Below are 24964 nucleotides of genomic sequence, written 5' to 3' on the forward strand. Positions count from 1 at the left end.
TGTTCTGGGAAGTAAAAGTTAAGTGCTGTAAAATTAGCCCCTAAGAGAAGAAATAGATTTTTATCTACATAAACATACTGATTTTAAGTTCTGATAGTAATTTTTTGGTCTCATAAAGTAAATCTAATGACACTATTGTGTGTTTATTTCTGACTCCGAAACCTAAAAAAACCCAATAACCTAGTAAGGAGTCCTAGCTATTTATTCTCCTCTTGATTCATACCCATTAGTATATCAAAGTGGCAATTTTCCAAAGAGGCACTCATTTTGACAAATGCATTTTAATGACCCCTTTTACAGAGGCCACATTTTGGAGGATATGGAGAAGTTTCTGTAGAAAATTACCTCACTGTTATGTAATAAGGACGCCAGATATCTCCATCTCAGCCATCCATAAGTCATCTTGATTTGTCAGATGCATCAGCTTTTACAAAAGGCTAAGAGCAGCCACGGGAATAACAAGCCTTGTCAGCTTCATTCTGTGTTTCTAGCAATGGTCAATAGCAAAGGTGTTATTTTCCCACATGACTCTTGTAATTCCAAAAATCTTCCATTATTTACATAATGCCATCAGTCTTAAAAGACTTTCAATAACTATGAATTTCAGTTTAAATAATTGCCTAATTGGAAATTAGGACCAGGATTTTAGGCATTAAAATCCTTAGACTGCAGCCATCTGTGATGCCTACGCAAATGCATCTCTCCGACTAATTCAAAAACTTTGTGAAACTGCAAACTTGAGAACACTGTTTATCTTCCTTCTCTCTCCATCTGAAAAATCCTGCCAAAATCCATCTAAAAAATCCTGCCAAAAGCTGGGATTGGTGACACTGCACACATCCTCTAAAGAGCTAAAAACCGTGGACTGACAAGCTTGCAGTAGCAGAGTCCATATCCTAGAGATAAATATGAAGAATTCTGTTTATACCATGTACATACACATCTTCAGCCAGGCTTAAACCTGGGTGTTTGCCCATTCCTAGCAGTTCCAATGCTCAGCTAAATGTCAGCTTATGCTTATAGCAAATTTAAAAAGCAGACAGGCATAAAGTAGACAATGCCAAATTTGATAACGTAACTAGTAAGCACATCCATCTTTGAAAATCTGTTACAACTATTTGGCTTCACTAGGCCTGTAGTTTCACCTCTATCTGGACTTTTATTTCTGGTTCTGCAAAGTGTGATGTTTTCCTCTTTGGTTGCACACTGGCTGGAGGTGTACGTACACAAGCTAAGAGATCCATGACTCCCTCCAAAGCTTTGTTATCGAGCACTCACCTTACAGCAAAGTTGTCTGGTTTCAATTTTCGCATTAAAACTCTGCATGTTATGTTGCCTATTTTTGTTGCTAGTTAGAATTCCCCAGCTCCAACACCTCTTTGTTTTTCCGGTAATCTCTTCCTTTTCGCTGACCCATATACCCACAGTTCAGCAACTGAGCCATGCTGGGTGCACCACTGGTGCCTGTGGGTAACCTCATTCACCTCTGGGCCAACTGCTCTTCTCACTCTCTTGCAACACTTATCAAATGGGAAAACCTCCTTTGCAGAAACCCACCTCAGTCATCTTCACAGCTGGGTAAATCTGCATGCTCTTTAATTCTAGCACTGAAATCACAAAACCATAACAAATTTCCTACAATCTGGAATTGCCACTCCTACTGTGGTGAGGAGAAAGGTGACAGAGTTTTATAGAAAAGCAAATATTTTTGAAAGTAAATTCAGTTATGAGCCAGGTTTTACTGTAATTTCCAGAGCAAAGTTATTAAAAAGAGTTGCAGAAAACCATAAAGAACTAAAAATGGGCTAATATGCTCTAAATAGTCCCAAGACATTACTTATGGGATATTGCAGATGCTGAGTCTCCCTGACAGTGTTTTTTGGTCAAGTGAGGGTGGGAGGCAGGTGGAAGATGTGGAAGATCACTTAAGGCTGCTGAAAATAAAGACGCATCTACCTCACAGATACAGTTCACAGTAAGGACCTGATAGGAAAGATTTACTTCACAAAATGTCAAACCCCACAATTGTAGGTTCAGCATCCAGGGTTCTGTGTTCATCCTTAATGTAAAAGACAGGAACAATTGAAACTTTTACCTAATAAGAGAATACATCTCCAAAGGAAAAAGAAGTTCTGAGTACGGACAATTTTCTTGCATTTAAAAGTCTTATTTTTGTATCATTCTTTTCCTTAAAAGGCTGTTGAAATTGTCAGTGATAAGTACAAAGATTAAACCTGAGCAGAAGAATTGGTATAAAACTATGTGTATGCTGGAGAGGTACAGCAAAAGGGAGTAAAATAAAACAGCAATAAAACCAGGACCGGACGTACTCACTCGTCGCTAGACAAGTTACATGATTAATCACTTGTCCTCATTGTAACAACGAAGCCAGGAAATCCACAAAACCTCAGTATGTATGTAATAGCATTTCTAGCTAACAAATTACAGCTATCAAGCTACAGAGAGAAGCATGCTCTACATTTACTATAATTTAACATACTGGCCTTGCCTGAAAACCTGGCAAAGCTTGCTACCATGCAAGCCCATAACATCAAAGTTCTGTATTTCTGTGAGGATGAAAATTCAAGCATTTAACATTTACATGAGATTCATCCAGGGGGACCGTGACCGGGGCAATCTGTGCAAAGTAGTTCATCCTGAAGGTGCTTACGATGGTCCAGTCCAGCCAAAACATCCAGTGCCATCCATAAATACAGCAAACGTTCTAAACAGGTTGTGGTGGCGTTACCTGGAGGCAAAGCACAAGCCTGACTGCATTTTATGTCAAACCACTGACCAGCCCTGCAGCCACTTGGAAAGTATGGCTGACATCCGACTGTGGGCCGCCCCGGGAGGTTCACCAAACCACCAGCAGGAGAGTGGTTATGCTGCTTTCTTCAAAACATTTTTGTGGCTTTCTTGGGAGCACGGTATTTGTCAGGTGAGTAGCACAGCCAGGATGATTTTATCTCCTTGTTGCCATTATATGTGCTTCAGTACCATCCCAGAGGCCTCTCTTCTGCTCAGCTGTAAATAGAGTGTATGAAGGACAATCCTCTGGAGGGGCTGCAGGCATCAGAACACATTTTAAGGCTAACAAGGAGCATTTTCAGTCTGAACCCCCATACATCAAGAGTGTATCCAGTTATTTATGTAACTCTACTTAAAGTATTTTTTATTTCTTTCAAGCATAACACAAAGAACATTTATACCTTTTACGTGGCAATTTTCAATCATGTCAACCCATGGCCAATACTTTCTCAATGGGAGAGAACTGCAGTTCTGAAATGGTTACTTCAGGTCTTCCCAAGGGGTGGTTAATTAGCTGTTAAATTAGCTGTCTGCACCTAAATTAACACATGACCACTTAACATGCCTGTTAACATCCATCTGACACACATCATCCACTGCCAATGACCTCTTTTCCTGGAGCCTCATCAATCAAATTCAGCTTGGCAGGAGACTCCTTCTTTGAGCAGAGCAGAGCGGGAGACAATTCCCACCACCTCCCTGAGCAAAGGGCAGGAGGCATCAGGCAACTTTACAAAATGAGAAACAAAGAAGAAAAAGACAGGAGACCTACACAAAAGGTCTTCCAGAAGCCCCATGTCAGAGCTGAGCATAGAATTCCCTTATTCCAGGCAATGACAGTGTTATAAATATCATGCATCTTAATGTAGTCTTTACTGTTGTGGCTTTTATTACAAAGTCATGCCCTTGGGAAAACAAAACAGAGAGGGATAATATCATGTGGAATGTTAGATCCTTTACTTCTAGCGTTATCTTTGGGAATTCCTAGACTTTCACATAGCCATAGGTTTGCTACTGCCTTGAAGGTGAGTCATCATGTAGAACAGGGCAAGCCTTTTAGTCCTTTTGACTCCCCACAGAAAGGTCAAAAAACCAGAGTCAGGTACTTAGAAAGATAGGATGGTTTGTGTCAGGAGAGACCTTAAAACTCATCCAGTTTCAACCCCTCTACCGTGGGTAGGAACACAGTTCCAGGGATAGTGCATCTACAAATTCTCTGGGCAGCCTGTTCCAGCACCTTGCCACCCTCAGAATGAAAAATTTCTTCCAAATATCTGATTAAATCTCTCCCCTTTCTGTTTAAAGCCACTCCCCATTTTCCTATCACTATATGCCCTTATAAAAAGCCCCCCTCCCCACTCTCTTGCAGACTCCTTTAGGTACTGGAAGGTGCTGTAAGGCTTCCCCAGAGACTTCTCTAGGCTGAACAGCCACAGCTCTCAGTCTGTCTTCACAGGAGAGATGCTCCAGCCATCTGATCATGTTAGTGGCCTCTTCTGCACCTGCTCCAGCAGGTCCATGTCCTTGTTTTGGGGGGCCCAGAACTGAAATTGCAAAGTGATTACCTTCGAAATTATGAGGATTTTTCTACATGCAACCAGTTTGGGACAGTCCCTGAGTGAGTCTCAGATTTGCCTGAAAAGGCCCACAGTTTTCAAGCATTATTACAGGAATGTATCTGAAATTGTAAAATATTAGTTTGACCATATTTAGGAGAGTAATAAAAATGCTAACTATTTGTAGGATTTGGTAAATACAAGAAGTCATTCTGAATGTCCAAAACTCTTCAGAAGAGCCCAAGATCATGGTTCCATTTTACAGACTGACTTCTTCCAACAGATTTCACCTTCTTTGAGGGTATCAAACCTTCTTCAGGGTCAGTGAAGTGTCTGCAGCATAGGACTTGAGGTTGGGAGACCTCTTAGGAACAGAGAGTAGTATCAAAACCAAGTCAGGGAAGCAAAATGCAGAAATTCCATGGAATAGGTGCCAAGGATGCTATGTGGGGTAAATGCAATCCACCACCTCTGCTAAAAGGTACTAGTTAGACTGAGACAGTGGGCAAGTTAAAAAGTCCCACCCAGACACTACACCTGAAAAGAGAGAAACCTTTGCAACCTTTACTCTTCTCAACAACCCAAGACTGTAGAAACTCCACATTTAAAAACAGATATGGAATTTGGGACACAATTGTGTTTGAACATTTAGCTTTCAAACAAAAGACAGTTGGTAGGAAATGAATTTCAGTTCAAATTCAGTGAGCTCCAGGGTCAAGACTGCATTGCGACCACAGTTCATTCTCTTTAATTTTCTCCTTGCTAATTAGAGACAATTTCCTGAGCTTTAGCTTTACTGCACTTCCAGTTTAATTACTGGAAAATGTTTACATTTTAGGAAAAAAAAATTAAAATGAACGATGGAAACAACCAACCTTCTCATTGCTGCCATTTATTCAGATTAATGGTTATTTCCCTAATTAATCTAAATCACTCATCCAGTGTAATTTGGATGGCAGCAGGAAGGATGACTTTTTTGTGTACTTAATTTTTTTAACAGTTGTGGCAAGCTAATACATGGGGAAAAATAAAATAAATCATATTTTAAACATGCAGACTGCAAGATAGGCATATACCATAAACAGTGCCAGTCCAAAACTTGCAGAAGGCAAAAAAATCTCACAAGACAATTTTAAACAAAATTTATCAAATTCTCTGAAACTGAGTCTCTAGGAGCACTTTGATCATACTGATGAGGACTCCTTGGGGAATTTCCAATACCCACCTCTGTTTTCTCAGGCAGGAAAAGAGGTTTTGTTGAAGATGCCAGCATGTACTAGGCTGGTCAGGATGTTTCAGGCTTAACCCTTTGAAGACTCTGATTGCGCTGAAGATAAAATATTCATATTGTGGTTTACAGAAATAAATTAGGATGCAAGCCAAGTTCTGAAACTCCTAAGCGACAAGAATGAAAAATGTGTATGATCTGTTGCCACGGAAATACTAGTTAAGCATCTCACAGTCCTGTAACGGTTCGCTTGGATGCTCTCCTATCCCCAGTGCCTTTTAACTCCAATGGATTTAGCTGTGAACTCTCTGATACATACTGCATAACATACTGTAAAAGAGTTCAACAGGACACCTGAGTATTGCCATTTCTCTTGACATAATTTCTCTGCTTTTACAACTTGGTTTCCACCCAGCCATATTCTAATTTCCTACAGAAACATCATGCATCTCCTCTGAACTACAACTTCCAGCAGAAGCAGATGGTTTTGTGCTGTATTTCTGTCCATACTGTTAGCATTTTCATAGCATTGTGTCTGATTTTGTGTGGTTATCAATCCAGCTGCAGCATCTGTTCACAGCACAGTACTATGGGGCAATAATATGGGAAAATACGACCTTTTTAGGTCTTGACTATTTGCTATTAAAGGTTACTATCTATCTAAAATTGAGACCTGATGCAACTGGGTGAGACAACTGGGATTTTGCCAGCTTTCCAAAGGACTGAGTTTTGCCCTTTTTCTGGAAGCCAACCAACAGCACACTGCACATACAGCTGCACGAATTATGGAGTATGTTAGAGTTACATTATACTTCAGTATCAGCTTAAAAGTTACTTTTAGATCAGCACAAAATCCAAGGGTTTTGCAAGCAGTAAATTGGGTTCCAAACCAAAGCAACCACAGATTACTTTCCTACAGGAGTGAAAAACTCAGCCAAAAGCAAGTTTAGCTCTTCTTCACTGCTTGATGATTTCTGGTAGGCAAGCCTTATTCCATAGCCTCACAGCTAAGACTCCCCTTGCTGGTTTTTAACCACTTCCACCAGACAAGAATGAGTAGGCCAGAAGTCACATCAGGACAACAGAGCAGGGTCAAAAGAGAAGCTGAAGACAACAGCTGCAATACAAGATTTAACAAGGGACAGAAAAAAGGTAGAAACCAGCAACAGCCACAAGGAAAGCATACGAAGAGCCTCTGATTTAACTTAGAAGTTAAATGAGGTGGAGGCTGTACAAAATAAGTGATTGGAATTAAGTGAGCTACGGGGGCAAATAGCAGAAAGAAGTACCACATAATCACATACTTTTTTTCCTCAATATTCATCTGATTCCTGGTTGAAGCACTGGAATTTCAAAAACCTAAGTCAAATGAATTGCACAACTGTTCTCTTTTACTCTTTCATAATTAAAAACAAACAAATCAACCCAAGTAAATGCACGCAATGCTCCCTCACAGTCCTACAAGCAGCAGCCATTTTCAGAGGGATAAAGGCAATGCAGGCTATATGTTCTGACTACATAAAGGTCCTAATTTCAGTTTTTGCAATTTGTGTGGGAAGGTGTTGTGTGGTCATGGATTAGATAGCCAGTACCCTGACCACAGACACAGCCTCATGCTTGTCACTGTTGGTTCCCTTGCCCCAAGCAGTCACACGCTTCATGGTTTGCCTCAACAGCAGGGCAAAGAGACAGCATTTGATTAATATGGTGCTCAACAACCAGTAAGGTCAGTGATCTGGGTACATTTCTCCAGCCTTGGCATGACTCACTTTCCATAGCCACCTTCCAGTCGGAGGCTCAGAGCAATAGCCAGCATGGAATTCAGTCACCCCAGAAGCACAGGCTAGGGACTGAGAGGAAGGTCTGACCAACAGCAGCAAGAGATGGAGTAGCACACATGTTGGGAGAAGACGATGGACTAGCTGGAGACTTAACTCTCAATTTAATACACCAAGGTTAAACAAAGTGCATGGATACTGTTCTGTGGTTGAATGAAGCCAGCCAGAACCAGACTGCTGAATGAAAGAAAAATAAAGTCCAAGGCAGGAAGAAAAAAGCTCGGATTTATCTTCCACATGAATATCTTCTTTCCCTTTATGAAAATCTTTTGTTTCCAACTCACTACTTGCCGTTTTTTGAACATATTGTATTTGAAGAGTAAGTTATTTACTTGTTTCAGTTAACATATATTTTCCATGAGACTGACCATGAGGCATTACCCAAACAAAAAATCTTTGAAACAGATATGGTAATAGAAACACAAGAACGCTCCTTTTGGAAGAATGTCTAAATACTAAAGAAACCTCCTTTAAACAACCATTGCAAAAATAATCAAGGAGAGTTACTCACACTTACTGGTTTTAAAGTAACTTCAGCAAGAATTTCCTAATCTTTGAAATGAAACCCAGCTGAGAATTGTAGTTTCACAACTTATACATCAAAAGACATTAGGACAGTTATTTGCAACAGCATTACTTCTGTATCTTAGAAACGGTATTTGTGCACATAATCTCTGCTCAGCATTACTATTCTAGGGTACCTGACAATATGCTGTTTGGTGGATTTCACAAGATTCCAAAACACTTGAGGATTATGAAGAAGCCTGTGAAATGTCCCGTTTCATACATTTTCATTAGCAGGTATTCTTGGATTTGCCCAGAAAACTAAATCCAAGTTCTAAGCTAATTTCCCAAACACTGCACAAAGCAGCAAAGTCCAACCTCAGTCCACACAGAAATATCAAGGCAACCCTACTAACCCAGCTTCCAGGCAAGATGAAGCTAACTGGTTCTTACATCCCCTTTGTGCTGCGAGTAGAGTCCTTGTGATGCTTTACTCTATGTCATTGGATCTGTAAGACAGTAAAGCAGCATCCTCACCCCTTGCAGGACTCCAATTTAACTCTCTAAGAAGTATGCCATCTACTGATGCACTGTTTACTATACCCTTCCTCAAGTGCCTTCACACAGCCACTGACCAAGACTGGTCTTAGCTGTGTTGGCTGAAAATAAAATAATATTCCATGAATTTACAAGAAACAACAGCACTCCCGAAGCCAGTGAAATGTGTTTTATTTTAAGCCACTGCTAAAACAAGGACAAATTTAGTGCAACCTGGAGTTCATAATCTGGAAACTGAATATAGTTAAATTACTAAAATGGCAAAACTTGTCACCATTATACAGTACAAGACCTTCATATTCATTGAGTACAGTTACATAAACATTTAGTTATTCAAACTGCTTTTGGTATACAATTGCATCACTAACTGGGCTGTGAATTACTGTAACACTGCACAAATAAGCAGCGGTTCCAGCAAATTATAATAATTTTTATTAAATACTGTTCAGACATTAGAACAAAGGCCCTCTAAAACTACAACACCAGCTATACAACAGGAATGTACAAAGATGGTACAAAATAAAGTGACTACAGTGGCTGGGCTCTGTACCTGCCTCTTCAGAGCTCAAGTACAGTAAATGCTTGACAGTAGTGGCTCTTGCTGAAAAGCCAAACTTTTTACAATAAAAATCATTCCTGAATCATGAATTTTTCTTTGCAAATCGACTGTCTAGAACTACAGGGGTTTGCGCTGGTGTTTACTACTCACTGTGTTCCCATTGTCTCCAACAATTTGTTTCTCTTCATAGAAAAGGTCCCAGACAAAGTTACATTGGAAAATGTAACATTTAAAATCTGATACCATTTTTGAGAGACCTAATTAGTCTTGGAATGTGGGTTTTTGGGTTTTGGTTGGTTTTTCTCTAAAAAGCATACACAGTCTTCTAAAACTCAAGAACAAAGAAACTACAGAAACTGCATTCATGTACATTGTCTGAGCTGCCTTTTCACAATCTTGTTTTGAGACAGCAAATCTTTAATTTTAGAATATGGGTTTGAGTTCTGTTTGGTTTTTATTTTAAGGCTTTATGCATACTTTGTATTATTTATGCACCCCGTTCTGAATGTTTAAACTACCTTTAAATATGGCCACTTCTAACCTGCTTTATAGAGGGACTATTTTTCAAAGTGCTTTTTCTACAGAATCTTACAAAACATCACAACACTTCAATTTTTTAGAATACCAAATGTATTTATGAAGTGAAACAATAACATCCTAGGATATATTTTCCTCAACATAAAATTAAATTACCAGGGTTTCCCATACAGAAAAAATGCAAGATGAAACAAACTCTACCTTATTATGTTTGTTTATAAAGCAGAGTTGTCTGCTTTAAAGGGACCAGAATGTGGCCCCTCGTGTTTTTACAGTTTTCACTTACATTTCTGCATTTGTGGTCAGGAGTTTTAAACAAACTCAGTAAAAGCGTAATTTAAGACTTGCATTAGCAAGGAACAGCTTTTTCATTAATATGGCAGACAGCACCAGATAGATATAGCCAGAGTAAGGTTTTCAAGGATTATTAAAATTATTATATTGTACTAATTTTGCCAGGCTAGTTTTACTGCTTTTTAACTTTATACAGAAGGAGAAAAGTCAAGTTATTCAGAAAAAATTTAAAACAATTTGTGTAGAAAACTGGTTTGGTTTTTTTTTTTTTGCTTGTTTTCAATAAAAAATGAAGTAGTTTATTACGTTTTTCTCATGAAAATTTGGAAACGATGCTACTTTCCTCAGAGGCTAATATAACCATTTCTTCCTTAATGTAACACCAATCAATAGTTACACAACATATTTGATCCAGTCTGAAAACAGGATTCTATTTATAAAAATAATTTTCAGTGCAACTGTTGTCCACTTAACTTTCTGAATAGTTGTAAGCTTTGTGAATGGTGCGATCTTCTGCCTTTCTCCACAAAAGTAAACAAAAAGAAAAAGCACTTTGCCAACTTTATAAAATCCATAATTCTGCATAAATGAGTTAAAAAATGGCTGCTCCTGCAGCGGTTTTTGTTGCTTGTGTTGTAGGTTTTTTTAAATGTAGTTTTGTACATCTGCAATACCTTCAATATCTTTCTCATGGTACAGAAACACTTTATTGTACTGTATCCTCATGCCCTGAAATTCCACTTGGTGAGCAAAATTTAGTCATGGGGCACTGCTTTCAGCAGTTGTCAAATTCCTTGACATTTCAATTTTATAGGTAAATTTGTACAAGTATATTATTTCTGTGTTAAGGGGAACATATTATAGCCAAGGAATTATTTCAAATTTTTGTCATAAGAAATGCTGAAAATCAACCTTAAAAAAAAAGGGGGGGAGGGGGCGGGGGGGGAAGGAATACAGGGGTTTGAGAGAGGAAGAAAAAATCCAGAAAACCTTTGTACAATTCTTTAAAAATATTTGCTACTAGAACTATCTTCCAAATACAGGAATTAAACTTCCCCTGACATACTTTGGGCTCTGGAGAAAAATCATTCCTGATGCCTAGATGATATAACCTATAACAGTGCAGAATACCTTAGAGTGGCTTTTGGTCTTTTTGTCACATACATCCATTTTTCAAACAGTGAAATGATATATGAAGTGAGGAAATAAACTGAGGATAACAGAATTTAATGGTAGAAGTTTGCACCGGGAGTTAACAGCAGTGAGATCTCATACACATATAGATAAACACATCTGTGTGTATTCACATGTGTGAACACATGTATGTGCATAGACAAAAACATGAAAAATCTCTGGCTCTGTCAGAAAGGTGAATTTTGTGAGATCCAAGGCAGAAATCCAGATGACAAAAGAGGACTAAAACCAACCATGCCTCTGCAAAAAGGCCAGTGGAGTGCTTTCCTGAACTACAAAGACACTGCAATAACAGTGCTCTTGAATTTACCAGTGTGCCACTTAATAGCAATTCATGGGGTAGGGGAAATCACCATTGTACACATGCCATGAAAACTCAGGAACAGATTTGGAGACCATATCTCTCATTGTTTGAGATCACAAAACTGTGCACCATATCAACAGTACATTCTTCTGTGAAAAAGCTTTTAATATTTTTGTGTTCATCCAAAATCAGTAACACTCTGTGATTATTTGCCAAGTTTTACGTGGCAATCTGGTAATCACCAGCATATGCCTTTTCCTCTCAAAGGATTTATAAAAAAACAAATCCCAAAACACATTTTCAAACCACAGGATAAGTGAAGGTCCAGATTTCTCTTCAGACAGAAAGTCAAATCAGCAGAATTGGTGAGAAACCTGACAAGACTGCTAAAAATATTCAATTAAATGTGCCTTTAAAAAATTTCAGTGAAGGTAGTTAACAAAAGTGAAAAGTAAATTTGCAAGGAATTTCCCCTTCACATTTTTATTAGCTATCTTTGCTAAACACTTCCATGTTCACTGAGTAACAAAATTGTCTTTATTCTTGAAAAGAAAATTCACATGTGGCTGCTTTGAAATAAAGAATTAAAACTATTCAAAAAGATGGCCAAAATCCTCAAAAATTTCTGTCTTCTACTTTTAACACATCTCCATGAGAGACTAATGAACAAATTCTTTGACACGGAACTAGTGTCATAGAAGTATCTGCATACAAAAAGCCTCAGGAAAAAAATTAGCAATTTAAATCTGATTGGCAAGCTTCAGGAAACCTTGCTGAAGAATTACATACAAAATTATGCTCAACTTCTCATTCTGCCCTTCTACCAGAAGTTACCAGCTCTACAGGAGTCAACAAATTCATGTCTTTGCACCTCAGCAATTTCAGAGCAGACTCTCCCATCTTCACATCAAATTAAAACTGATGAAGGTGGCTATGAAGCCAGATTGTATTAAGGGGCTGCTCCGGCAGGTCACAATTTTCTTCCTGGCAATGCTGCTCTTGGCCAAGATGAATAATTTTTCCACTGTCTGCAGCAAGGTATTGCAGAGCAGATTCTTGCTAAAATCAGCACTCTTAGTCCTGCTGTGAATATAGTACACATAGGAGTGAGAGAAAGAGCTATCCTGGCACAAGGGGAATCCTGTATATCACGTCTGAGACTGTGGATTATGATCATAGACAAGGGTTGTTCATAAATATCTCAGTGGTATGAACACAGCAGTAAATACAAGTTATGAGTGGGTGGACAACATCAATTATGAACTGAATAAACATACCATGTGCACAGTATCACAAAGCACAGCACAGCTATTTTGACTTTCACCTCAAAGTCTTTTAATGCCGACTATTACTTAAACATTCACTAGTTGAATTTTACTTTACACATCTGTGTTCCTTCTATCTCCTTTCAGAAGAGGAATGAAGTGAAGAGTGTTGCATCTTTGGATTTTTCAGACATTTTCCAGAAGCCAACTGACCAAAGATTTACTAAGAGCTTGCTCTCCATCAGATGCTGTCTCTAACATTTCACAATATTTCAGCACCGCTTGCAAGAGATCTCCAACTTTCCAATGTCTTTCTCTCAGTCTTCTGGAAAGCTAAAGGGGAGAGAGGGGAACACAAAACAAAATATTTTGACTGGGACATCCTGATTAAGTTACAGAAGTTATTCTTGAAACATGAGGTCATAAGAGATCAGTTGTAATGAGTTAATCGTTATTCCCACATCTATAAAAACAAAAACTTCCGCAAGATTCAAGCACTTTTCTTTAGGGCAGTCTTCACAAAACTTTCTTCTGGAGGGAGCAACATTTTCAAATTATGTGGTGCCACAGGTATGAGGGCTGTGGTTCATCAAGACTGCAGAAAACAGGAAATTCTGAACACAAGATTAAGACATTTGCCACCCCTCCCATGCCAATAATGCATGTATAAAAAGACAAAACTGTCTTAATAAAAGGATGTGGATTTTCCTTTCACAACATATAGTGTGGTCGGGGTGGCACAGACACTACCCTCAATGAAAACAGTGTCTTCAGAGTTGGGAAATTATAACATCTTGGGGAAGAGGAAAAGGTGATGATTAAGTTAAACTACCACTCAGGAGCAGAGATCAGTGTAGCTGAAAACATTTCTTTTCCCCCAGGATCGAAAGGGAAAAAATCTTCCATTGCTGATGTGTCAAGCTCAGCTGTGTGTGTAGGAAAGCCTACCCTAAGGAAAGAATGAATTTGACAGCCTTGCCCAGGACTAAAAGCTTAACAATTTTTAGTTTAAATAAGTAAATGAATAAACAAGCACCCACACAAACAAACTATTCTCTGTAGCTTTCTGGACATCTGTCAATGCTGCATTTTGAAAACACAGTTTAGACACCCTACTTGTTCTTTGGAGCTGTAAATTTTTATCCCTTTTTATAGTCCCTATCATGACATTCCATATATTAAGTTTAAAAAAAGTTGTACACAGTGTTCAGGGAAATATTTTTCACAGCTACAAAATTAAAAATTCATACAGTTTCTACTATGAGACCTGTCAGATTGCAATATAAAGTTCTATAAAAAATGTAAAGGAAGACAATCTTTCCCTGCTTCTTTACCTAGTTGATGTTCCAAGTGCAACAAGGCAGGTGGTAGGACTGCCAGAAAGAACACAGGCCTAAAAATATGTATCAAACAATTAACTTCTTGAGAAAACCACTAACTTGAACATGCAAAAAAAAATCCTCTCAAATCCTGAGCATAATTTATTCTGAGCACTGGAAACTTTTCTCAGAGGAAAAAAAAAAAAAGAGACATCTTTTCTATATAAGAAGAGACTGAAATCTGTAGCTATTTCTGTGAATTTTAAAGCAGAGCACAGGAAGCAGGAGTTTTATAGTCTACAACATGCAATTTTGTAAATGATGCTTGTTGGTTTATAAAAGAATGGTCATTTTTCTTTCCTCTGCCAGAGGAAAGAGTGGCTAATGTCCAAATATCTACTTCAGCAAATACAATATAAAACTTCTGTCCAAAGAAGTTTTCCACCGTGGTAAAACTACAGAGTTGGCATCTAAATTTTAAATTTAGGTTTAATCTCACTTTTTCTTTGGATGACCAATCTGTTTCTTACTGCCAGACAAGTGAAATATGAGAGTTTACTCAAAATATGAATCTTAAAACAGATAGGTAAGGTCTGATTAAAAATTGAATATATATGATTTTTTAATCCAGGCACTTGCATATCCAGGTATCTCATAGAAGTCAAGAACTATCTGTTCTAATTTACTGGTTTCTTGTTATCCTGCTAACAAATGTATTTTGTTCATACATAGGTATTTAGCTTCTTTCTGCCTTAACTACCCTTAAGTACTTGGGCTCATACCCAGCTGCAGCGAGTGATACCCTGCCTGACACACGCAAGCAGCACGGCTGCCTTTCATGCAGCCGCACCACATCGGCGCCTCATTACCCTGCAGTGATCAGCTAACACAAGCCTGTGCTCCGTTCCGGAGCTGTGCTTGCACAGCAGACAGCTGTCTCCGCCGAGCTCTAAGCCCGGGCCGGCTCCCCACGAAGCCGAGGTCCCTCCGAGGGTCCCCAGGCGATGCCCCGAGGCCGCGGCTGCGGAGGGAGCGGGACGGCGGGCGCGGATCCTGCTGGGCTGCAGCGCCCTCTGGAGGGCTCGCCCGGCTTTACAGGGCCCGGGAAGATTTCCCATTTCACTCGGTCTGGGTCACAGACCATTCCAATCGGGAAGCGGCACGGAATAAAATACAGGTAATCGTTCTCTGCCTCCGGGGAGGGAAACAAAATTTCAATTTATTTTAACATAACTGCCTCTGGAGAGCCAAAAATAATCTATAAAACTCACTGAAACAATTAACTACTGCAGCATTTTCAGAACTGCATGACTACTGCCTGCCAGAACGTCTGACCTTCAGGTGTCAACTCAGTATCAATTTATGACTGAAGTATCAAGTAGAAAAATATTATGATTTTTTTTAGGAGGGCACACATAACAGGCACTGCTATTTTCCAGAGAGCTCTTCTCAGTATGTCCTCTCATTAAGGTGGCTGGAGTCACACTCAGATACAGAGCCAGCTAATGACATCTTTCCTGTGTGTCCTGGAGCATGGGCTCAAATCTCAGCACCACAACTTTGTAGTCTCAACTCAGAGCTGGCCAAAGAATGACAGACTCAAGGAAAAACTTAAAAAAGAGGCACCTGCCATCTCTTTTCTGTCTTTCCTATGGTATTGTTAGATACATGTGTCTCAGATACACAGAAAATAAATTATTATTAACACTTGTGGGTCCTACCACTATCCTATCCGAGTACTTGCAACAAGCATGAAACAGATGAACAGATCTTCAAAAGAAGGCAAAAAACTTCATGAGGTCAGAATGACTGTTATCCCTAACCCCGACTCCTTCACATCCAAAAACCTGCAGAGAATGCTCAGCCAAGCATGTGAGGACAGAAGTGCCTCTTCGTGTTAAGGCACTTATAAACCAAAACAAAGAAGAAATATAGGAATAGAAGAAGTAAAACTAACAATTTCAAATAGCATAGAAATGGAGAAAAGTATTCTCAAACTGCCTTCCAGTTTACGGAAGCACAAAGTCCACTCTGTCGTAACTAATGTACAACAAAACATACTCTTGAAATAATTCTAAATCAAACATACCAAGCTCCAGAAAAGGAGCATAGGGCATATACTTCTACATGCCCAAAAAACATTTCCAAACTTTCTAGGTTATTTCAAACCTGAATGCAAAACTTCCTACTCTCAAATTCAAATACACATTCCAGACAGTTACATAGGCAGAAAAACACCCCAGAATTATCATTCTCTTGGTGTGCTAGGAAGGGAGGAGCCTCTCTCAGAAAAATGCAGACCAGGTACAATCCGGACTGGCCCCTAGGCACCTTTCATTCACATTCTTACCACAAGTCTCCAGTAACTAAGCGCCCCCAGGGCACGCATCCATCCAGCTCTGGAAGTCTGTTTTGTCATACTGACCTTTACCTCCCAGTAACTCACCTTTGCTCCTGAAATGATGATGTAAGCTTTGGAAAGCCCCAGGCTGAAGAGTCAATATTAAATTTCAGAGCTGAGAGTAAGCTTTTTCTTCCTTAATATACTGATTAAGTACATTAAGTCATTTTTGCCAAGATCTTAATTGTTAAAATCTACCAATGGCATTACATTAACACTTTTTCACATTATCAGGTCACGAAATATTTTATAATTATCACTCCTATGAACCTCATCACTAGCAACAATGCCTATAGATCTATTAAGCTAGCCTTTCAATAACGAGGTAATGTTCAAGTACTTTCCTGGTTGATTAAAAATATAGGTTTAATGTAAGAAGTTATAGATTATCATATATAGTTTGGTGTGCAGCCATGAAAGAGTAAGTTTTATGGTTTTATTGGAATAATAAGTTTCTCTTATGTGTTTCTGATGGAAATACTCAGGACAGTATGCATACCAAAATACTGAGCCTTTCCACAGAGACACAAATTGCTAAAGCCTGGTTCTTTGAAAGTTTGATCAATAAAACAAAAATAAAGGCACCTAAGAATAAAACAATCTTATTGAGAGTTCCTTTTAGTAGAATTGGTTTTAGTTGCTTACAGAATAAAGACAATATTTACTTTGAAACTAAACGTCTTTCCAAAAAGAAAATGTATCTTTGCGATTAAAAAAAACAACAACAACAACAACCACCACCACCACCAAAAAAAAACCCCAAAAATTAACAAAACATGTTTGTTAGGCAGAACATGTTAAATTAGAAAAAAATTTGTACGACCAAGTTCTGGGAAAGATTCAATTTATAGACAATTAAATACCAAATAAAAAATGCTTGAAAAAAATGTAACTTTTACCAAACAGAAATTATGTAATTGCATCCTTTTTGGAGTAAAACACGTGTAAGTGAAGAAATGAAACGATCAGCTTTGATGAATACTGGTTTATGTATGGTATATACACACGCTAAACATGCTGTTCTACTTTGACCTCTCAGGGTTTAAATAATGGTTTTCCTCAGCAGTGTACAGCATTTCCTCAGCAAATGAAGTAATAGCAGCTGGCATATCACATCAAATGGGAGTCAAGGAAACCCTTCCCCCTTCCCATCAAACCCAAGTACTTACAGAGACGAATTCCCTTGCAGCAGTGTCGCGAAAGTGAAGATCAGACACCTCTGTTTCAGAAGCTGCCAGCCACTGGAGTGCTGCTCTGAGCTGTGGGTCCACTAGGTTTGGTTCCAGATCAATATTCATTATTGATAAAGTCTTTCGCATTTGCTCCAAACCTAACATTAAATATAAAATAATCAAATATGTAGCTTCAAATTGTTTCAAAAAAATCTCTGCAGTTCATTGTTTATAGACCGTATTATCTTAAAAACACTCAATTTAGTCTACACAGATAGTATGAAAAGAAAAAATTAGATTGGTCTCAAGTGTTTCAAGCACCTTCCCATTAGGAAGTCCTGTTTATCCCATTTACAACTGTTTGCAAACATAGCTAAGTATTAAAAGATACCTAAACTATAATGTATATTCCAAATGACAAGAAATTTAGCACACACTTTCATAAAGTGAACGGCAATGGCTCTCACATGATCCATCAGTTCCTTCCATTTCCAGCTGCTATTTTTTGGTATGCCTTCATCTAACTGATTTTAAAAGGTGTGTATTTCTGAATTCTTTCCTGCACTGATCAGACTGCCTCTTGAAGTTTTCCAAAATATACTGTTGGTTTTACTGAGGCATATCCAATTTTTCAACATTTCTTTTACAGCATAAGTGCGTTAATAACATTCAGGAACTACAGTATTGTCAATTTCTGTTCCCAAGCCGAGTTTCTTTATCCAGCTACCACTGAGATCCTTTGTCTCTCTCCCAGAAACAACTAGGCATGTACATAGTGCTCTCCAGGTTGGAGTTACTACTTCCAGACTACTCAACCTGACTCTAGAAACATGGACTATATTTGCAACTAAAACATATATTCACTCTGAGTTTACCTCAATATCACTACTCTTCTTAACTAAGCTTATGAAAATTGAGGTACATAACGTATTCATTCCTAACTGGCGAAGCCAAGCAAGTTGAAACAGACTGCCCCAGAAGCAAAAGCAAGAGAAAATTAACTAGCAAAACTGACAAACAAAACTGTGCTTTTAGTGGATAACAGATTGTCTAGGAGCCCCAAAATTTACCTTCTTTATAAGAGAAAGAACAATTTAAAAATTATGACAGTGGGTAGAAAGCATAGTGGTAACATTACTGGGAAATTTTGGTACAGTTTTTAGTCTTATAAAATAGATGTACATTTGATAATAAGGCTTTCATTCAAATTCTTTGGTGAACAAGGCACAGTCAGCTTAGAAAAAAACAGACATTTACAGGTATGACATGAACAGAACCTGCAAATGTACAAGACCAGGTACAAAGGTTTTCTACCTAACATACTGTTTAAATAGTCCTACAATTACACAACATCAAGAGCTTTTCAAAACAATAGTGAGAAGGTGAGGAACTTACACTGGAAAAATTTCACTAGAAAATCCTTGATATAGTATAAAGCAGCCTACTGCACTACAGACAGTAGGTGACACATAAACCATGTAAAGAAAAAAATCCAATCACTATCCTACTTGTGCAACTTGAGTATTTGAGATGCCAGAACCTTTTAAAGTTGAGACCAAAAGAAAGCAAAGACATATTGACAAAGCAGATGAAACTTACAGAGCAGAAAATACTTTAAATATAATTATTCTGAGGAAAAAATACTAAATAATTTAGCTTTATTTCCTTATATCCTTACAGTCACATCTGATTTAATAAAATTAAGAGATGTTGGTCACTTATACACATTTTCCAGGAGCTTAAAAAGAGAAGAAAAAGCCCCCCAAAATAACTAAAAAACCCTAAACCCACGCATCTTTCTGCTTATTTTAAGACTTCTTGAAGATGTGCAACAAGGCTGAATATCCTCTATAAGGAAGTAGCAGAAGTTTCTAGAAACACTTACTTTATCTTCAAAATATACCCAACACTGTTACACCTTGCTCTAACATCAGCTCATTTTAAAACCATCTTCACACACTGCGTATTCAGGCTGTTTTCATTTCAGCTAACCTTTGGCACATCAGTAAGCCTGGAACCATTCTGGATAGACCCTATGTTATACTTCACTAAGAAGAAAGAGAGAATAGCAAATGCATTGAATCCAAGATTTTTAGTGTTTTTCATCTCTCCCAAGATTAATGTGTCCAGTTTGAGTATCTTCTTCAGTATGCTGAATGCAGTCACATGGATGCATTGCCATGGCTCCTTGACAAATATTTTTAAAAGTTAAGCTCTGCACATAAATTCACACTTTCAACAAGCTGATCAAAGTTCCCTACCTTATGTTATTAAATTCATGTAAGCATGAGTAACTAGCACTTTCCAAAGGCTGCAAGTTTTAGTGCCTTAAGAGGATTATGTAAGGGCATTAATCTAAGAATGCATTCTGACACTTGACTGACATTCATGATAATAGAATTGTCATCTTGTTTTGCAGACTACAAAGGCAAAGAACTAACGTACAATGCACACAACAAGAACAGTAGAATATGCAGAAACTGACATTACCTTCTACAGCATCCTTGGAATCTTCATCTTTATCTTCTGTTCCATCACTGTATTTTGATTAAGAAAATAAAAATATGAATACAATCCAATACATGCACTAAATGTAGTAAACTCTAAGACTGTAATGAAGGTTAAACAACAGGAAGATCATGAAAGAATTAAGGAGTGATCATGAAAAGCAGCTTTGCTTCTCACACCATTTCATGTTGTAAACAGATTTATCAGCTTCTCAAGATTTGCTCTTAGGAAAAGAAGGGAGAAGAGAGAAACAACAGAAAGGTGTTAGAGGTGCTACTTACTGATTTCAATAGTTTTGTTTCATATGTGGAAAGGTTGAGCCATGTTATGTCACAGATATGAATAGCTATAAGTAAGGCATAAGTGGTCTATAAAAACCAATTACTAAGCAATTCTGAAAGTTTACACAAGCTAAAAAGAAAAAAAAACCCAGAAATCTTGTAGGAAGCAAGCTCTAGTCTGCATGAAGGAAAAGTAAATATAAAGACTTGTAAAACTGCAGGCAAGAACATGCAAAATAGGGACCTTTTTGCAAGCAAAACACATTCATCAGTTTTAGCACAGAAAAATTTAATCATTCAGGGTGGATTAATTAATGAAAAAATCATATTGTGATTAAGTGAGAAGAATGTGAATAATGTATCAGCATAAAAATATACTGTATTTTTATTTTCAAAAATGATGATTTCATGCATTAATTATGAGGAACCCATCTGGTTTATATTTCTCAACTCAACCAACCTGTCTGATGTTGGAAAGGATAAATTCTCCTCATACATATCCCCTTCTAAACCAAGACTGCTCCAGCTACTGCTGTTACCATTACTGCCAGGAGAAGAAGAGAAGACAGCTGAACTAGAGCAGAACAATAGCTCAAACTAGAACCTTCATTTTCCTTACAACTCTTATGTCAAGACATTTAAAGCAAGAGCACTGAAACTTTCTAGACAGGTTTGCTGGATCAAATATGACTCTCAGTGTTATCCAGAGCAGCAATGTGGACAATAACGCAAAATTAGCAGGTTTCAGTACACTGGTGAAAGTATTAATTTGTACTCATTAATTTTTCAGATCAGTGCTAGCAGGAATTCTGTCCTCAGGTCTAAGCACATCACCTGTTACTTATAAAAGCTCAACAATTTCAAAAGGATTACTCATAGGAAAATAGATTACACCTACATTATTTGCTTAAGGAGCAGCTAACAGCGAATAAATTCAACAGTGAAAAAGACAACTTCACATAAAAAAATCCTTCCATATCACTCCAACAACCCAGTAACAATCTTCAACAGCCTGATGAGAAGGCATTCCTAGAGTAAATATTTATTTTTAATTTTTTGGATACTGTTCTGCAAGTTGATCTTTAAAAAAATAGGAGGTTTATAAATCTATGAAAACAACACTGATTACTTCACTCACAGTTCACAAAAATACTGTATTTATCCTATGACTACATTCAACCCAACGCAAAGAACTGAAAAAACTGAGCATGTTCTTACACTAGTTAATTTCAGTCATTATAAATAGCACAGTTTGTTAAACCTGTCAATATGTACAAGATTGAGCAAATCATATGATTAAATCTCCATTCCCCAACTTCATACCTCCCCCAGAGCATGTCTGGAAGCCTTCCAAGTACAGGACTTCCAAATATCCAACATTTTTCAAGAAAGTAGACTGTCTACTAGAGAAGACACGAGAAGCTGCGGCCTAACTGCAGAGAACAACTGCTGCAAGAAGATGCTTTCTCCACCTAAGTCTTACATAACTGTTGAAGCTCATTTCCACTCAAACCACTCAAGGCAAATAGCAAAATGGTGGAAAAAACACTTCAAGAGACAGACACTGATTTCTTTCAAGTGTTTGCCAGTAACATTATCACCTATCGGTGTCCCTTGCTCTCCAGCATGCCTGCTTGGATCCCTACTTCAAAACAGTGAACAGCAGGTTAGCAAGTCTATAATATAAACACACTCAAATAATGTGAAAAAAAGTTTAAGAAGTTCCAAGTGCCTTATTCAGTACATTGTTGCTTATCTAGACTACATGTCCAAAGAAAATCCAAAGAGTTCTCTTATGCAAACAAGAAAAAAGAAAATTAAGGAGCAGAGCTTCTGAAGAAACCAGCTTGCAGAGAATGCAAACCTGGTCTAAAAAACATTTCTCAAGCTACTGAGTGAGATTACCACAATCTATATGAAGTATTAAATTTGGCTTAAAATCGTTAAATTATAGGTATAAAAAAGTTTAATATAGCCTGTTGGTATCAATACTTTCTACTCACAGCGCCTCTTTCACTGGAAGTTACAGATTCAGAACATAAATAGAAGTAAAAGCTGCCCTAGTTCTCAGACTAAAGGATAAAGAATTTGTAATCTAACAGAGTAAACTCTGCACACTACTGTTCTGATTAGGTAAGAGACTTAATGCACTTTACAGAGGTCAATCTTGGTCTGAAATAATCATACATATTGAACCATATTACTACAGTGACGTATGAGAAAGGGATGAGACCCTTTTCTAATTAATAGCCAAATTAGCAATCTTTAAAATACACTCCTGTAACTACAAAACAAGCAATAAACAGACAAAGGCCTCATAATGCCTCTGCAATGGTCCATGCAGCTTTTCAACAAGAGCCAGAGCCAGCAGAAAGAATAACAAGAAAAGCAAGAGGCTTCTGCTGAGTTATAACCCCACCCGGATGCTGAAAGAAAAGCTTACGTCCACACCTACACTTATACCTTGCCTTGGGTTGAAAAATATAACCAAAAATGTGTATTCTATTTTCATCTGTTGAAACTGGTTGGGAGATATTGTTCTTTATCTCTTGTAATTCTAGGGGTGGAAGAGGGTGGATGCCGTCTGTTAATGGGTCACCTGATAACACCAGATAAGGCAGTGCCTCCTTATCTCTTCCTGCACTCATCCTCCTCCGAGGGACATCACCTGTGAATGGGCCATGTAAGGCCTCTCACATGACTGATAACATCACCTCATTCCAGTGTGAGATGCTCCACCCAGTGGGAGGAGCCAAAGTCTTTCTACTGGGATAAAACCAGCAATCCCAAACACCAAGGAGGCGATCCTGCATTTTTTTTTACACAGCACAACCCCAGCTCCTTCCTTCCACAAGATAAACCTCAGCAACACAGGTGAACACACGAGCTGTTACCAAGCCACAATTAGTTCTGTAAAACCAGCTGATCAATTTGCACATGCCTGTTTCCTCCATCCTTGCTATCCAAATTATGCCTCCCTTTCTATGAGTAACATGTTAATTCGGGTCATTCTTCTTCTAATGAGCCACAGATTTTCTTCCAAGTTACATAAATTACCTTATTTTCATTTATATCTGTTTTAGAATGATACACAAATAACAAATATAACACAGGCACTACTGGTCCAAAATTTTTTTATACTTTTTCTCATTATCAACTAATCTATATTTCATTGTGTATTTGTAACTGCCAATATAGAAAATATTCTCCCTTATATTCAGATTTTCATCATCATTTTCACTTGTTCAAGAAATGATGTTTTACTAAAATAACTCTGAGTTAATGTATAATTTTACAAAATTATTAAGCTGTATCAGTGATAAATTATAGTAGTGGCTTGACTAAATTATTTAGTTAAGCAAAACATGAAAAATACTGCAGACTGCTATGAAGCACAGAAGGCACTGTAGCTCTGCAGACTGTGTATCAAGGTACATTTTTAACTAAGTAGTTTCACATTGGTACCAAATAACCTATTTGGATCTTACTTAAACAAGCATGTCTCCCATACTTTCTTTAATCTCAGCAATGCTGGAAGTACTACCTAAAGAAAAAATCTCTCACACATTTCTGCTATTCTTCAACAGAAATGCTGAACTTTTTTATATCAATCATTAAAAAACTAAGTTTATTCATTCCTCATACATTCCTTATATAGAAGCTTGGGACACAACTCTCAGTATAATTCTCCCTGGAAACAGGCAGAGACACTGCAAATTTTAGAACTGCCATTTTAATCTTTGTTAGTTATCAATCAGCCAGGGACAGTGCAGTGAGAAGCTCAGTAGAAAAAGTTACTATCCTGAACAGGTAAGTTCCAGTATTACACACTTGCAAGTCCATGGTTAGCAGTATATAAATACTCCATTAATGCCAGTTAGAGCAGCTTATAAATTCCAGTCCCAAAAAAGACAAAAATAGCTGTAAAAGCTCATCATGTAAATCAAGATATTACTTTTTTTCAAAAATAAATGAATTTATGTAAAACATTTTCTCAAGGATTAAGTCTTAATATTTTAAAGCACAACTTATAAACTGTATGTTCTAGCTGTATTTTACACAGTGCGGTTATTTTTAAAATGCTTACATCTTTTGCTAAGGACCTTTGTGTAAGCATCTTTTACTTAAATTTTATACACACTTTTACTTGATGTGATTCCCTGGCATCAATGACAATGCACTCTCCATACATCTTACAGAGTATGAACATTCTTGGACAATTACCTTTTGTAAGAAAACAAAATTATATATTAGAGCCATTTCCAATAAAAAAAGTCATTGTGTGTTGAAGACAAAAAATAATCTCTTCTCCCCCAAACCCTAGGAGAAATATCACTTGATGACAAGTTATTTGATGTCAAGACAACTGTTTAACTATACTAAATCTTTATAGTTACCTGTCACTTAGGTGAAGAAAACTGCTGCTCTCATCAGGATGTTCATCTTCAAAACTTAGATTGGACCAACTCCCAGTGCTATCATCACCAATACTAAGACTCATCTGCTGGCTAACAACAGATTCAACAGAGTGAAATCCTTCTCTTCCAACAGAGCTAAACAAAAATTTAAGAAAAAACATCACTGCATTTCATGCTGATCTGTGTTTAATTAATTCACAGCAATTTAACAGCATTC

The 24964-nt window shown here is 37.7% G+C and overlaps 1 protein-coding gene across 3 annotated transcripts in view; it reads right to left on the bottom strand.

Annotated features, from left to right (window-relative positions):
* Nucleotides 1–10138: 10138 nt before the first annotated feature.
* Nucleotides 10139–24964, bottom strand: part of AKAP11 (A-kinase anchoring protein 11) — a 42380-nt gene continuing 27554 nt past the window's right edge. The window contains exons 8-12 of one of the 3 annotated variants that reach the window (XM_063392157.1): nucleotides 24727–24882; nucleotides 20790–20873; nucleotides 20031–20077; nucleotides 17538–17698; nucleotides 10139–12981 (exon numbers count right to left, since the gene is read on the bottom strand). In XM_063392157.1, the coding sequence (XP_063248227.1) occupies nucleotides 12835–12981; nucleotides 17538–17698; nucleotides 20031–20077; nucleotides 20790–20873; nucleotides 24727–24882 (595 nt within the window). In that variant the 3' untranslated portion in view covers nucleotides 10139–12834. The remainder of the gene's footprint in view (nucleotides 12982–17537; nucleotides 17699–20030; nucleotides 20078–20789; nucleotides 20874–24726; nucleotides 24883–24964) is intronic. The other 2 variants (XM_063392159.1, XM_063392158.1) reach the window with 2 other exon arrangements.

This window comes from Prinia subflava, chromosome 3 (genome assembly GCF_021018805.1).
Source record: "Prinia subflava isolate CZ2003 ecotype Zambia chromosome 3, Cam_Psub_1.2, whole genome shotgun sequence".
In the NCBI taxonomy this organism is placed as follows: Eukaryota; Metazoa; Chordata; class Aves; order Passeriformes; family Cisticolidae; genus Prinia; species Prinia subflava.